General features: G+C 57.6%; 1 protein-coding gene across 2 annotated transcripts in view; it reads left to right on the plus strand.

Annotated features, from left to right (window-relative positions):
- LOC128833829 (phosphofurin acidic cluster sorting protein 2-like) overlaps nt 1-15,557 on the plus strand; it is a 108,704-nt gene that overhangs the window by 74,270 nt on the left and 18,877 nt on the right. For both annotated transcript variants that reach the window (XM_054022007.1, XM_054022008.1), the window contains exons 3-8: nt 9,908-9,997; nt 10,710-10,835; nt 11,069-11,231; nt 11,425-11,516; nt 13,414-13,494; nt 15,013-15,072. In XM_054022007.1, coding sequence (XP_053877982.1) covers nt 9,908-9,997; nt 10,710-10,835; nt 11,069-11,231; nt 11,425-11,516; nt 13,414-13,494; nt 15,013-15,072 — 612 coding nt within the window. The remainder of the gene's footprint in view (nt 1-9,907; nt 9,998-10,709; nt 10,836-11,068; nt 11,232-11,424; nt 11,517-13,413; nt 13,495-15,012; nt 15,073-15,557) is intronic.

Consider the following 15,557-nt stretch of genomic DNA (forward strand, 5'->3'; position numbering starts at 1 on the left):
ATAATACAAAGGGAGCGAGCGTGGTAAGAACTCTGGGCAGAGAGCGCAGCCAGAGTCATCCTTAAAAAGCTGCCACTGAGCCATCCGGGGGGAGAGCTGCAAACACCGGCCCTCCCTGGGAGGGAGAGGAATGCGCCACCGTCTCTGGGTGTAAGGAGGCGAGGCGATGGAACCAGCAAATAATTCTCTCCCTGTTGCAGCCTCTGGAGCATGCCCAGAGCGTGGCCCTCCGATGGCCGGCTCGCTGCCCACGCCTCTCCCTGCACAGGCGAGCACAACCCGCGCTCCTAGACAGACCCCATCCTGCTGTGGCGTTGCATCCTCACTCATCGGATGCTCAGGACAGGCTGTTGAATCCCCTTTTATTTAAATGACCTTCTAGGCAAAAGGGCTCATTCCAGCTGTGGGCTGCACGTTAACTGGGTCAATTCTAACCTGTCAGGAGTGACCAAAAGCTGATGGGTGGTTGGAGACCTGTGGGATGTGAGCTGGGGGTCTCTGTGCAGTGGGAAGGGCTCCATTGCAGGTGGCCCCGATGGCCACTGGGCTAGTGTGGACGCGGAGAGGCTAAGGAGCGACTGGCTCGCTCTGGAGGTGAGTCGGGGTGAGTGGCATGGGGAGGGTACGAGGGGAGGCGGCCCTGCTGCCGTCCATGTTGTATCTGTTCCCTGGACAACCAAGGTCTCCTGCGCTGTCCGTCCGGCACCGGAGGTGGTAATTACACGCCCTCGACAAGTGCTTTGGATTGGCTCCGGCTAGGTGTTGGCAGGCTGCTTAGCTGGATGCATCTAACAGTTGCCTTGAAAAGTACAACCTGTGCTGCCTCCTTCCCGAGTGACCCCTCCCTACTGCTGCTTCCATGGGGCCCATTCAGGACCAGGGTTCTCCTGCCCTTTGCTGGGCTCTCTGCCTCCCCTCTCACTCCCGCAAGGGGGAGGCATCTCTGGGGAGCTTTGCCTTTTCTCCTCAGTTTTTTGTCTGTTGCTGCTTCTTATTTCCTCTCTGTCTGGCTGCGGGCGTTGCTGGTTTCTGTACGGGCCTCTCCAATCCATCTGTCCCTTCTGGGTCCATCTGAGCTGATGTCACCCGTCCCAGAAGCCCTAGAAACCAGAACCTCTGCTGCTGCTTGGGGAGGGAGGATTGTGCGGTGGCTAGAGCAGAGCTCTGGGGAGTTCTTGGGGAAGGCACTTTAGGTATTGGCTCTGTGCTGCCAAGTCAAGCCAGTGCTGCTGGCCTACCTCACTGGATCTCTGGGAAGCGTGTTCAGAGCCTTCTCTTGAGTCCCCTCTCTTGTGCCGGACCCTGGCACTGGGGTCTCTGCTAGTCCAGGTATGGTCTGTTCGCCTCTGTGCTGAGGAGCTGCCTGGAGGCCCTCCATGGAAGGGAATGAGGAATAGGCTGATCAGTGACATGTTTACAGCCTCGAAGGGTGATCTGCAAAGGGAAGCGTTGGGCTTCTGCTTGTCTGCTGCGCTGACCAAGCCAGGGAGCTGGAAAGGGGGTTGGGAGTTGAAGGGTTTTTCTGTCTGTGCACGTGCAACCCCATCCCCATGTGGCCTGGAAAACCAGGACCGCTGCAGGGGCCCAGAGAGCCAGACAGGGGTTGGAGTTACTGTCTTGGCACCCATTCACCCTGTGACTAACCACCTGGGAGAAGGGAGGGCGCAGACACCCTTCCATGTACAGCATGAGAGCTGACGGGGCCTGGCCCAGAGCTGGCCTGAATGGGGGCCTTCAGCAGCACCTGGGGGCTGGTCTACATTCAGACTTTCACTGCAAAAACAAAACGTGTGACTGAACCCCCCCCCGAATGATTGGGGTGCAGGTCGGCACAGAGACATGTACTGCGGGAGCATAGGCGTGCGCACGGGGTGCACCGGGTGTGCCCAGGCACACCCTAATGCACGGGTGGGCAAATGGCTCCAGTCCCGGGCGCGGCAAGCCGCAGGGTCTGTGCTCCCTGGCCGGAGCGCCCGGCTGAGCACAGCAAGCCGCCGGTCCCTCCTCCACCTCCCCCCCCCACTCCCCTGGAGTCATGGCGTCGCATGCGCAGCGCTCTGGGGGCCAGGGCTCCGCAGGGAGTCAGACATGCTCCCCCCTCCCCTGGAGCCATGCTGCCGCACGCACATCGCTCCAGGGGCCAGGGCTGTGCACTCCTGTGGGGCAGCGTTTGGCTCCGCGGTGCGGCAGACATGCTCCCCCCTCCCCTGGAGTCATGCTGCCTCGCGCAGTGCTCTGGGGCCAGGGCTGCTCGCTCCCGCGGGGCAGTGTTTGGCTCCGCGGGGAAGCTAGGAGCCTCATCTCATGGTAAGGGGTCCGGGGCCAGAGGGGTTGGATAAGGGGTGGGGGCAGTCAGGGGACAGGGTGGGTTGGATAGGAGATGGGATCCCAAGGGGTGGTGGTAGTTAGGGGTGGGGGGTCTCTGGAGGGGGTAGCCAGGGAGCAGGGGGGAATTGGATGGGGCATGGGAGTCCCGGGATCTCTCAGGGGGCGGGAGGTGGATAGAGGTCAGGGCAGTCAGGGGACAGGGAGCAAGGAGGGTCCTGGGGGGGCAGTTAGTGGGGAGGGTCTCTGGAGGGGGTGGTCAGGGGACAAGGAGCTGGGGGGGGTTGGATGAGTCAGGAGTTCTGGGGGGGGCTGTCAGGAGGCAGGGGTGTGGAGAGGGGTTGGGGGAGGCAGGGACCGGGGGTTTATATGGGTCGGGAGTTCTGGGGGTCCTGTCAGGGGGTGGGGAGCAGTTGAATAGGCGTGGGAGTCCCGGGGGTCTGTCTGGGGGCGGGGGTGTGGATAAGGGTCGGGGCAGGCAGGGGACAGGTAGGGGGTAGGGTCCTAGGGGAACAGTCAGGGGACAAGGAGCAGGGAGGCTTAGGTAGGGGGTGGAGTCCTGGGGGGCAGTTAGGGGCAGGGGTCCCAGGAGGGGACAAGGAGCAGGGGGAGTTGGGGGTTCTGAGGGGGGAAGTAGGAGGGAGTGGATGGGGGTGGGACTAGGGCAGGGCAGGGGCGGGGCTCCCTGGGTGCACACCCTAATGAAATGGGCTGCGCACGCCTACGTGTGGGAGGAAAGCAGCCAGCGCCCATTCGGCAGCCGTGGGGTACCGGACGGCTGGACGGCTCTGTGCACTAGATCCTGGGGCTGCAGACGTTCCCACAGTGCCACCAAGAGGCCATGCAGCCACACAGCCAGGGAGCACAGTGGTGAGTCGGTGCCACAGAAAGTACCGCCCGAGGGAGCTAGAGCGACAGTACCCTGCAGTCCTCTGCTTGGCCAAGTGCCCTGTTTAACCCCAGGGGTTGCTCAGGCAACCATACAGGCTTGTGGCCTCCTGCGACTTCAGACTTCGCTTGTCGCCTGATCTCTGGTCTCTGACCCCAACCCTGCCTCTGGCCTGGTTCTACCTCTGACCTCCGGTCTCTGACCCCGGCGTGACCCTGATTCCAGCCTGGTTCTACCTCTGACCTCTGGTCTCTGATCCCGGCCTGACCCCAACCCTGTCTCTGGCCTGGTTCTACCTCTGGTCTCCGACTCAGTCCTGACCCTGATTCCAGCCTGGTTCTACCTCTGACCTCTGGTCACTGACCCCGGCCTGACCCTGATTCCAGCCTGGTTCTACCTCTGACCTCTGGTCTCTGACCCCAGCCTGACCCCAACCCTGCCTCTGGCCTGGTTCTACCTCTGACCTCCGACTCCGGCCTGACCCCGAACCTGCCTCTGTCCTGGTTCTACCTCTGGTTAGGGTGACCAGATGAGAGGAAGAAAATATCAGGACACATTGTGGGGGGTCCTCCAGTGGAGCAAAAAAAAAAGCCGATTGCTGCTGGCGGAGCGAAATATCAGGACAAAGATTGGTCGGGACGCGGGACAATCACCTAAATATCGGGATGGTCCCGATTTTATTGGGACATCTGGTCACCCTACCTCCGGTCTCTGACCCTGGCCTGACTGTGACCCCAACTCTTACTAAACCTGGCTCTTGTGATTCCTCCGACTCCTGCCTAGCAACTGTAGTCCCTGCCGTGCAGATCCTAGCTGCGCTGTGATGAACACTAGGCCAGACAGTCTAGTCTACGCACCGGTCCCTTCCGCAAACTGATGTTAGCCACATCCATTCCCAAACAAAGCCTTGTCCACCAGTGCAAAAGGCTGTGTGGACATTCTTATTTCAGTTTAAACCAAGCTTGGTTTGGTTCATCTTAAATCAGATCAGGAGTCAGTTTAAACCAAAGGGGGCCACTTAGGGATCTAGGGCAAAATCAGTACTTGGTCCTGCTAGTGAAGGCAGGGGGCTGGACTCAATGACCTTTCAGGGTCCGTTCCAGTTCTAGGAGATAGGTTTATCTCCATATATCACTCTAATGCTGGCATGAGAGCAAGCCCCAGTGTGGCCATGAGATAGCTGTTAAGTTAAACCATTGCCCCGCTCTCCTGTAGATAAGGCCTCTGTGTTGCGCACATAGGCTATGTCTATATGACGAGCTAGGGCTGTGATTCCCCATCTCGTGTACACAGACTTGCACTAGTGCTCAGACTAGTGCGAGTAGAAATCACTGGGTAGCCATTGTGGCACAGGTCGCAGCACAAGCACACGCCCACTGGGTGTGTACGCCGCACGGCTGAGCCAGGCCTCCACTGCTGCTGGACTTCTGTTTACATTTGCACGAGCTCGGCCAGGGCTGGGGAATCACCGTATGGACGTAGCCATGGAGCGGCACCGAAGTAACGAAAGGTGTGAGGTGAAGCCCATTGAGTTATTGCAGTTCCAGTTGCCATGTAGACAAGGCCTCCGCTAAGTCAGGACAAATCTGTGTGCAGACTACGCAGGGCAGCATCTCAGCCTGCACGACACACGTTTTCACATGGGCCGGGGGTGATTTCTCACTGATTTAATTCAAACAGTACAGCCCCCTAGGGCGTATGCAGGTGTAGTAGTGTAAAGGTGTGTACAGCGATGTGGCCCATCCCCTCCCCTACGGGAGGAGCGATGGCACCTTTCTGCCGCGAGAACTGCATCCCCACTCTTTCTGTCTGCGTTTCTGTACCCACCAATAGAGCGGTGAGTGTGCAAGGACTGTGTGGAGATTCCAGTGGCAGCATCTCCTGCGCCCTGCTGCTGCACTAAGGAACAAGCTGCCTGGGTTTAACTGAAATTGGTTGGAAAGTGGACTTGGTTGAAGTGGTGCAAGCCCCCGTGTAGACACGCTGATTTCAGTTTTAGAGTGGCTTACTTCAGGCTAGTTTAAACTGTAGTTGGTAAGGAATCAACGTATGCTAAGTGGTTACTGGAGTCAGAACCTCTGTACTGGGCTTTGCACCGGTTTAACTAAACTACTGTCAAAACAGCCCTGTAGTTAAACCAGGGCAAGTTTGTGAGCCTACCAGGCCGTAGTTACTGTGGGCCTGATCCTGAGCCCACTGAAGTTAGTGGGAGCTTTTCCATTGACTGCAGTGAGCTTTGGCTCAAGGCCCTAATCGGGGAGCACTCACTACCCAGCAGCTCAGGAATGCGGAGAGGTTTCTGCTGCCCTAGCTGGAGGCTGGGTGGACGCCACAGGGCTCTTCTGCCTCTCCTAGACACTGCTGGGCAAGAGGCGTGGAACGGGGGCGCTCCTGGGTGTTTGAATGTCACTTCCAGCTCACAATGCAAGCGATCTGCTTTGCAGAAAGGTTCTTCAATACACTCCATGGATTAATATGATTTTAAAACTAATTAAAAGAGTATTACCAGCAAAGGGGATAAAAGTTTGGACAGGCGTGTATTAGAGCTGCTAATGCCAAGCGTGGAGTCCCTTCAGCTGCACTAATCCACTTGCTTTCACAGCAGAAGTGAAGCAGGGTGCAGTTAATCTTGCTGGCCGGGGAATTTTTATCAGAAGGGGATCTGTGTAGTATTTGATCTGTGGGACCAGACTCACATTCATTCTGTAAAGTTTAATAGATTCAGCTCAGTTTTGCTGCTTCTGTCCTCTTTGCACTTCCTGCTAGGCTGAAGAGAACCTCTTTGAATTGGGGAGAGCTGGGGGGGGATCTGCTCATGCAGCTAATGGTTGTAAATCAGAGAGACTTCTCCGCAATGGCATGGCAGCCAGAGAAAGGAATCAGCACAAACTCCCTGTGTGCAGAATACCCCAGGGTGGCTCAGACCCTGCCAGCTACACGCGCTGACGTATTCTCCTCCGGGAGCCAGCAAGGGTCACCAGCTATTGGGCACTGGTTGAAATAGAGGGCATAGAGAGAAGAAGAGCCTTTTGTGATCACTGAGCTGTGCCCAGATATTACGGTGCTGGGCGCTGGTACAAAGCCTGTGGGTACGTAGAGGAAGCAAGATTTGCAGCTCTGGTATCAGATCAAGGATGGCTGAGGTCAAAATGGCCAAGCCCTGACCAGGGTTACTGACCGCATCTGGGCTTCACCCTGACTGACTTTCAAAAAACCTTCAGAATCAACAAAGCCGGTCCCACCCACAGGATGGGGAGCTGTACTTGGGAAAGCAGTGAAAAAGGCTTACGAGTCATGGTGGAACCATCTCAACATGAACGCAGAGTGTGATGCAAAGGCCTAACAAGATTGAATGGTAGGAGGAAGCTGAAGCTAAAGATATTCAAACTAGAAATAAGGTGCAGATTTTTAAGTGAGGATAATTAACGGTTGGAACAATTTACCTAGGGATGGGGGATTCTCCATCGCTTGGGAATCCTAAAATCGAAACAGGAGATCTTCCTACAAGACATGTCGTAGCACAACCAGAAGACATGGGCTTGATGCAAAAATTACTGGGTGACATGCTGTGGCCTGTGCTGTCCAGGAGGCCAGATAAGATGATCACAATGGCCTCAGAATCTATGAATAATCTAGCCTGGGGATCAAGTCTCTCCTTAACCTTCTCTTTGAGCGAAATAGATGGAGCTGCTTCAGTAAGGCAGAATTTTTCTTGTGCCTTTTCTCTGCGTGCTCTCTAATTTGTAACCGATGGTTTGAAGTGTGGACACCACGGCTGGACAGTGTCTAATAAGAGTCTCCCCAGTGCTGTAGACAGAGGAAATATCCCTTCCCTACTTGTACATCCAAGGATCATGTTAGCTCTTAGCCACAGCATTGCACTGGGAGCACGTGTTCAGCTGGTTTCCACCCTTCATCCCAAGTCCTTTCCAGTTGCTGCTTTCCAGGGTATAGTCCAGCATCCTATAACTGTGACTGACACTCGGGGTTCCTCGAGGGAAGACCTTGCATGTGGCTGTATTGAACCGCTCACTCAGCGATACAGGGCAGTGACCTCCCCCGCCCCGCCAACCTTGTGTCCTGTGCAAACTTCATCACCAAAGATTTAATATTTTTTTCCAAATCGTTGATAGTGTTGGGCTGAGAACTGATCCCTGTGAGACCTCTCCCCTCCTCCCCACAGTTGATAATTCCCTATTAACAATGACCACGTTGAAGTCTGGGAGTTGGCCAGTTTCTAACTGGTGCTACATGGATTCTCTCTGGTGCTCGTTTGTTAATCAGAATGGGCTGCAGTATGAAGTCGGGTCCCTTACAGATGAGCAAGCACTGGATATGATGTCAGCACCGTTACCCTTACAGGCCAGACTTGTCATTTTCTCCAAGAAAGTTGATTGTAAATTTGCTCAAAGCATCTGCCAAGACGCCGTCTTTCCCCGGCAGATGAGTCACTGGAGCAATCCAGGGTGGATGCTGTGCTCCCGGAGCAGGAAAACTCCCTGACGCAGCTGGCTAGAAGAATCCCGCCTTGGCAGTACATCACTGGGGCTGTCTGTCAAAGCTTGGATGGGTTTGGATGTAATCAGAGAGAGTCTTGCAGGCCAGACAAATAGCACACGGATGTGGAGCTTCAGCCACTGCAAAGCTTGGAGGTCTAAGTGTGTCACTGGTTGGGACTGTTACCGCAGAGAGGCAGGGAAGTCCTCCCTTGCCTTTTCCAATAAAGCCCCCTCAGCCTCCAAAGATGGTACGTCTTTGGGGTGGTACGTCCCCCACTAGCCCTCCAGAGGCTCGGCTGTAGCCTGGCGAAAGGTGCTGGTCAGTTGCACTGGTAAAGAACCTGTCACAGCTTTGGCATCTCAGAGCTCCAGTGACCCCACCTTGGGTGAGGATGAAAACGAACCAGTCCTCGTTCCACTCCTTGGAACTTTGTCTGTTCAGCGTGCAAACCTTCCAGAGGACCCGGGTCTGGAACCAGAGCTGGGTGCCTTGTACTGATGATGGGCATGCAGGGAATTGTGCATGCCCAACAAGATTAAGGTGTTACTAAAACCCTTGTTTACTGTATTACAACACTAAACACATCGGTGCAGGTTTGGGTTATGTTTTCGCTGGCAATTACCATTGTAACAACCCTCCTTTAAAACCTTGTATTAAATACACACAAGAAAAACACAGTCAAAGTATTTGAAACATGAAGTTACATAAGAACTTCATTGTCACAATGCCCATGATTCCCTTTCCCTCTGGTTGCCTGGAGTATTTATAGGAAAACTCTCCTGCAGGACAGTCTCTTTAAATAGCCCTAAAGCTGGAGCTCACTGCCCTTTGGGGGAGAAAGGAAAAGTTCCAGGAGACGTTCATTTTTGCCACTGTGGATGTTGTTTGCTTTAAGGCAAAAGAAAACAGGCGCAAAGACATAGCACGGAATAACGAAAGCATTGTCTGTCTTCTGGCCTTTCTCGCCTGCTGGCCCGCTGGGGAATTCCAGCACACGGTGTCCGTCTTAGCTCCTCTGAGCCCTGGTAGATGTCTGCCTATGGCAGGCTGTCATAGCGACTGCGTTAGCTGCCTCTCCAGTCTCAGGGTCACCGCAGAGTTGCAGGATTTAGGCACGCCTGGCAGAGGTTCTCTTCTCTGGTTCTCTTTCTGGTCCCCTCCGGTCAGGTCAGGGCAGCGAAGGCGTTCGGATGGGATGGTGGCTCCCAAGGTCATGGTGTGTCGATGTGTGTGTCTGGGGAGCTGGCGCTCTGCAGGGGCCCACGTTGCTGCATTCGTTGGCCTTTGTTGCTCTGCGTTATCTCAGTGAATCCTCCCTTCAGGGCATTTCTGATTCCTTTTCCTGGACTCCGCTCAGGTGATTCTGATGGCAACGTCCCTGACACGTTACATGAGCAGTTTGGGGGTTCAGGGGGCAGGGGAGGCAGCGGCCGCAGGTGAGCTAGTCTCGGGCATCAGATGAAGAGGATCTGTCTCTGTCAGGAGGAAGTGTCCATCTCGGTGTGTGCGTGGGGGCTGGGGTTCCCAGACAGTACAGTCTCGAGCTTTTCCTGGTGGGCTGCAAGATGATCCACGCTCTGTGGGGACCGTCCCTTGCAGATGGCTGGAGAGCACTGGGTCAAGCCATTGTCCTGACTGAGAAATGACTCCCAGGACTGCATTGATGTCGTCTCATGTCCCATGCGCTGCCCAGTCTCCTGGGCCCTCCCTTCCAGCTGTGCCTGTGCTTAGGAGAGGCAAGGAGCCAGACAGTCGTGTCTAGGCTTTGATCAGGAAACGCCACCAAATTGATAGTCAGTGGGAGGGGGATGCCTGGGGGGTGGGGGCTCAGAAGAGCTGGAAGAAGCCTCTGTCGTGTGCCTTTGCTAAGTGCTGACTGGTAGGGGGCGGGGGCGGCTCTGATAGCCAGGAGAGGAGAGGGATTGGTTAGGCAGAAGCTAGGAGTCGGGGAGATTTCCTAGTAGGCTAGAACAGTCTTCGAAGAGAAGTGGTGGAGAAACCCTTCTCTGTGTTCTGCAGGGAAAGAGCTCTGGTCCCCGAGGAGGCGACTGCATGGGCCCTATCGTCTGTCTCCACCCTTCATGATTCGCTGGAGGTGGAGAACCCCTGGTGTTACACCTGCATTTAGTGTATCGACTGAGCGGCTCTGTGCTTGCCGCCTGTCCCTCCATGCCTCTCCTGATCTCGTTGCAGGGTTCAAAGCGAGTCCTGCGATCCAATGAATACGTCCTTCCACCCGGGGGCCTGATGGAGACTGACCTGGAACTGACTTTTTCTTTACAGGTAACATGCACCTTGCTAGCCTGGATGCAGAGCACCCAGCCCCCGCAGGATCTGACGCTCCGTGTACCGCCCCGGGTTGCTTCCCGACAGCAGGGAATTCAGGGAGAACCGAGCAGGAGCCCAGTGCTGATGTCTCTGGGTGCTTTGGTCCCTGCGGGGTGCACGGGTGATGCAGGGAATGCGCAGTCGGGGTCCTGACTGTCAGCTCTGGGCTGATCGCATCTCCATGCCGCATGCCAGCTGCTCTGGGCACCTCACTGTGCCTCGCCCGTGCAGTGTGGGCGGAGGAGATATGGAGGGTTGGGCCTGGGCAGGGCTGGCTCTAGGCACCAGCCCAGCAAGCAGGTGCTTGGGGCGGCAAAGGGGAAGGGGCGGCACGTCAGGATCTTCGACGGCAATGCGGCGGAGGGTCCCTGTCCCTCTTGGAGGGAAGGACCTGCTGCCGAAGAAGAAAGTGGCGCGGTGGAGCCGATAGCGATCGCGGCTTCCTCCCCCGCCCCCGGCCCTTGGGGCGGCAAAAACCCTGGAGCCGGCCCTGGCCCTGGGCCTGAGGGAGGGAGGGAGCTGCTCAGGGTGGGCCGTGGCTGGGGGGCTGGAAGCAGGTTGGGGTGCAGGCTCAGGAGCGGATAGGGCTGTGGTTGCATGAACACTAGGCCTGGCCGGTGTAGCTCTCCGGCCCTGCCATGGCTGGGTGTTTTCCCTCCCCCTGTAGTACCCGCATTTCCTGAAGAGAGATGGCAACAAGCTGCAGATTATGCTGCAGCGAAGGAAGAGGTACAAGAACCGCACAATCCTGGGCTACAAGACTCTGGCGGTGGGAGTCATTAACATGGCGGAGGTAAGCGACGCCGGTAGGGGACCAGCTGCAATGCATAGGTGGCCTGGGAGCTGGGTAGCCGGAGCTGCTGCTGGGAGCGGCTGGCCCAGGGGCTGCCCTGGCCTGGGAGCTCTGCCCAGCCACCAGCACTGAGTGGCTGGGCAGCGCGTGCGAGGCATTCGTGGTGGGGGCACAGGCGTTGCTGGCTGCGTGCTGGGCGGCCGTCACTGCTCTGTGTTTGTCTGCTCGCCCAGGTGATGCAGCACCCCACGGACGGAGGGCAGCTTCTGGGCCTCCACAGCAACATGAAGGATGTGAGCGTCCGAGTGGCTGAAATCAGCATCTACTCCCTGTCCAGCCAGCCCATTGACCACGAAGATGGCAGTGTCCCCTCCGGCCCCAAAATCAAAGCCTCGGGTACGTATCTCTCAGCCCAGACGAGACGCAAGCTCTCCTCTCAGCGGAGGTTTCCCCAGGCTCCCCCGAGGCGCCCTGGGGCAGGGATGTGGGGGATACCCCATATCCCTGGGCTCCCGGGCATGCTGGGTGTTTCCTGGGGGCAGGTGGGGGGATCAGGCTCGGACGTGGCACCTGCATTTTCTGGTTTCAGATCGCTCTCCAGACATGGATAACTACTCGGAGGAGGACGACGACAGCTTCTCTTCAGAGCAGGAGGCCAGCGATGATGCTGTGCAAGGCCAGGTAAGGGCAGCTTAGCCCTGCTGCTGTGGGGCCTCAGGTCAGAGTGGGTCCTGCCGCCTGTCCTCAGGGAGAGGGGATGCCTGCAAAGCCCTAGGGCAGGAGGAATGGTGCCCCCTTGGCCCAGACCCTCTCCTGCCCTGGGAATGAATGCCCGGGCCTTGGGGGAGCGGAGAACAGGGCCTCGGGGCGCTGGCCGGCCGCAGCGTGCAATAGGTGACATCTCGGGGTGAAGGCTGCTGGACCACTCGGGAGCACAGGGCTGCTCTGAGCAGATGTCCTTCTTCGTTGAGCCGTAGATCCCACGTCTAGAAGGGACCGTTGTGATTATCTAGGCTCATCTCCGGTGTGACAGGCCAGAGAACTGCCCTGAACGAACTAAAGCGTCGCTGTTAGAAAAACCTCCCAGCTGCCAGTGCTGGAGAATTCCCTCTGATCTCGGTCAGTGGCTCCAGTGGCTCGTTATCTAGCTTCAGTTTCCAGCCCTTGGACGGTGTTAGACCTTCCTGGGCTAGACTGAAGAGCCCGTTATTAAGTATTGGGCTCCCGTGTAGGTACTTTCAGACAGGGATCGAGTCAGCCCTGAGCCTTCTCCTTGATAAGCTAAACAGCTTGAGCTCTTTGATCTATCACTCTAAGACCTGGATCATTCTCGTGGTTCTTCTCTGACCCCTCTCCAATTTATCAACATCCGTCTTGAGCTGTGGCACCAGACCTGGACCCAGGAGTCCAACAGTGGTCACACCTGTGCTAAACACAGAGATAAAGGCCTGGTCTACACTACAGAGGTAGGTTGACATACGGCAGCTCTGTAAGCGTCTACCCTACAATGGAGCTCCCACCGATGTAACGCTCCCACTGCACCGATTCAGCGAGGCCACCTGCGAGAGGCATAGCTCCTACGTCGAGGTGGTTAGGTCGACGCTGTCTCTGTGTAGACGCCGCATTGCTTACAGCGACTCCTGCTGCCTTTCAGAACCTGTCCCGCAATGCCCCACACGGGCAGGTCAGTCGGTGCATGTGCTCCTGGTGAGGACGTGCACCGCCGTCACGGGCATAGTGCGGACGTGTGAAACCGATTCAGGGACTGGGTGGCTATACGTCGACATAGCTTAGGTTGACGTAATTCTGTAGTGGAGACTTGCCCACGTAACCTCTCTGCTCCTGCTCCCAGAGTGGCTGGCTGTGACGCTGGGCTGGCATTAGCCCTTTCAGCTGCAGAGTGGCACTGGGAGCTTGTGTTCAGCTGAGTATTCGCGACACCCGCCAAGTGTGTGGCTGAGGAGTGTCCTGGGGAGCTGCTGTTCATGACACCCAGGCTTCCTCCCAGGAAAGGAGCATGGTTCAGCTGTGAGCCCCACCTTGAGCTTCTCCCCACGAGGCCCTGGCCATCTGCTCCAGTACCCCGCTCCGGGGAGCCCACGTCTCCCTTCTCATGGGTGTGGCAGGCTCTGCAGTGACAATGGGTCACGTGAACTCCAGCGGGCCGCACACCAGCTGGCTCCTGGAAGCCTCGGTCTGTTCTTCCCCATGCCCTGGGTTGGGTCATGGGCAGCTCAGCCTGTAAGTGGTGTGGGGCAGAAGACATGTGGGTCTCAGGTGCTGCACGAGCAGGGTAAAAGGGAGTCCCAGGGGAGTGACCAGGGCGCGCTGCACGGAGCAGTCTGGCACTGGCCGTGCGCAGTCCGCTGGGGGTGTGGGTAGCAGCTGACGGTCATGGAGCGAAGGGGGCATTGGCCAGCTGGGAGATAACAGGCTTGTGCTCCGGCCCAGCCAGCTGCTAGGCATCATGTCAGAGGGCCCTTCGCTGGCTTCCAGGGGGCCGGGACCCTTCTGGAAAGACAGGGGTGCCCCCAGCGTGCTGTGCCCTTCTGATGTGCTGCCGTCTCTGGCCGTTTAGGATCTGTACGACGAAGAGGATGAAGTGAGGAAGCCGAAGAAAGCCCGGAGGAAAATGATCAGAACCACGTCCATGAGCAGGGTAACGTCCGCATTTCTTGTGTTAGCGCAGCGGGGCTGGGGCTGGGCCCGAACCCTGCGGGAGGCTCAGTATGGAGCCTCCGCAGCACTTCCCCAGCAGGAGGCGCTGTAAGCTCTGGCTGTGGTGGAGCTGCCACGTGCCCCGCTCTCAGTGAGAGGGTAGCGGTGCAGGGCGCTGTGCCCTGGGGGGAGAGAACCCCTCCCAGTGCAGTGATCTCACCCGCAGGCTGTGAGCGGGGTGTAGCTCAGGAGTGTGGGGGGTGGGCCATTGACTTGGTCCTGTGGCTCAGTCGTCTCTGCCCTGTTCCCTGGTGGAGCCTGTGCCGCCGTGGGAACTGGCGTGAAGCGTGCGGTACGGCCCATTGCCATGAGGGCAGCTGCGTCCCCTGCACACGCGTCCCTGGCTCAGAGCACTTGGAGGTTTGCAGGGTGCATTCCCCAGCCCTCTGCTCTGCCTGTCCACAGAGCTTCTCTGGCTCCCGGCACTGTCAGAGCCCCTCGCACCTACCCTAACGTGCCCCGGGTGGCAGGGCCGGGCTGTTCTCCCCGCTGGACAAGCGGGAGCTGAGGCCCAGGGAGCAAAGGACCGGCCCATGAGCACACAGGACGTCTGGCAGAGAGGAGACTCGAACCTAGGTCTCCCTGTCTATTGTTATTACTGTTGTTGCTACCGAAAGCAAAGGAAATCTGGCTCTCCCTCTCCCCGCACCTCCGGAGCCCTCAAGGTCACGTTTTGTCCGTCAGCCTGCCAATGCACACACGAACCAGCCAGGCTCAGCACGGGCAGATTCTGCTCCCACGTCTCCTAGTCAGTGTCAGAGGCCGTCCGGACCTTTGACCCTTAAGAAGGGGTGGCCAACCCGAGCCAGTTACGAGCTCTGCCCTTGGATGGCTTTGGGGAGGCCGGGTGTGCAGGGGCTGCTGCTGGCCCGTGTGCTCAGGAGGGGAGGGGGCCGGGGGCTGTGCTGCAGGAGAGTTTTCCACATTTATTCCAAAAGCCCCACTAAAAATGGCAGAGAGCCCATAGCACCTCGTGGCCTGGTCTGCACTGGGGAGACCTGCCGTGGTGTGACTGTATCGCTGGTGTTACACCGGGGCAGACTGCTGGGCCCGGGGGCCTTGCTCCAGCCAGCGCTCCTCTCTCTAACCTCGTCAGGGCCTTAGAGGGGCCGGGGGGCCGTCTCTCTGCACATGGCCTGCATGGCTGCTTTGCAGAGGTTCCGATGTCCCTGGCCACTTTGTTTATGTGTTGTGTCCCTTTTCCCTGCCGTCTGTCTTTGTCTGGGCAGCTCTTTGAGTTGGGCCGCGGCGCTCTCTGCTTCGCTAATCACAATAGCTCAGAAGCCCGGTGGTACTGACAGAGCCGCTAGCTTGGAGGCTGTGGAGGGGGCCCACCTCTCCCCAGGTGGGGGGGCCGTGGAGCCGTGAGTTCAGCACACGGCACAGTGAAACCAGGGGCGGCTGGGGGGTAGCAGCTCCCTGGGAAACTCATGCGTTTTCCTCTGTCCTTTCCTTCCAGCAACCGAACTTCAAGCAGAAATTCGTTGCTTTGCTGAAGAGATTTAAAGTGATGGATGAGGTGAGAAAGGGTGGGTCCGTCCCTGTCTGACACATGGTGCCAGCAGGACAAGCACCTTGGGAGCCAGGGGGCCATGGGTCGGGCTGCCAGGAAATCAAGCCAGAGACACGCAGTCCAGAACAGGGCAGAGCCCAGTTCAGTCTGCTTCTTGTTCCTGCTGCTGGCTTATGTAGGGCCAGCGGGCCAATCAGCTGCTCCGGGACTCTGCCAATAGGACTGTAGGGGCGGAGTCTCAAACTGGGGCTGAGCATCGTGGGGCCCAGGTAACCAATCATCAGCAGGCTGCCAGGTGGAGGGGTGGAGCATGGCTGCTCCTATAAATGCTGCTGCGGTTGAGACCTGCGGGTCATGACACAACAGAGTCTCAGCTCTGGTCATCGCTGCCCATAGTAATAATCTCACTCGGTCTCTGTGTCATTTCTCTGTCGTCACCCGGCCATCGCAGCTCCCTAGTTCACATGCTGTTTACCCCACGCTTCCTGAGC

The sequence above is a fragment of the Malaclemys terrapin genome, chromosome 3 (assembly GCF_027887155.1).
Source record: "Malaclemys terrapin pileata isolate rMalTer1 chromosome 3, rMalTer1.hap1, whole genome shotgun sequence".
Taxonomy (NCBI): domain Eukaryota; kingdom Metazoa; phylum Chordata; order Testudines; family Emydidae; genus Malaclemys; species Malaclemys terrapin.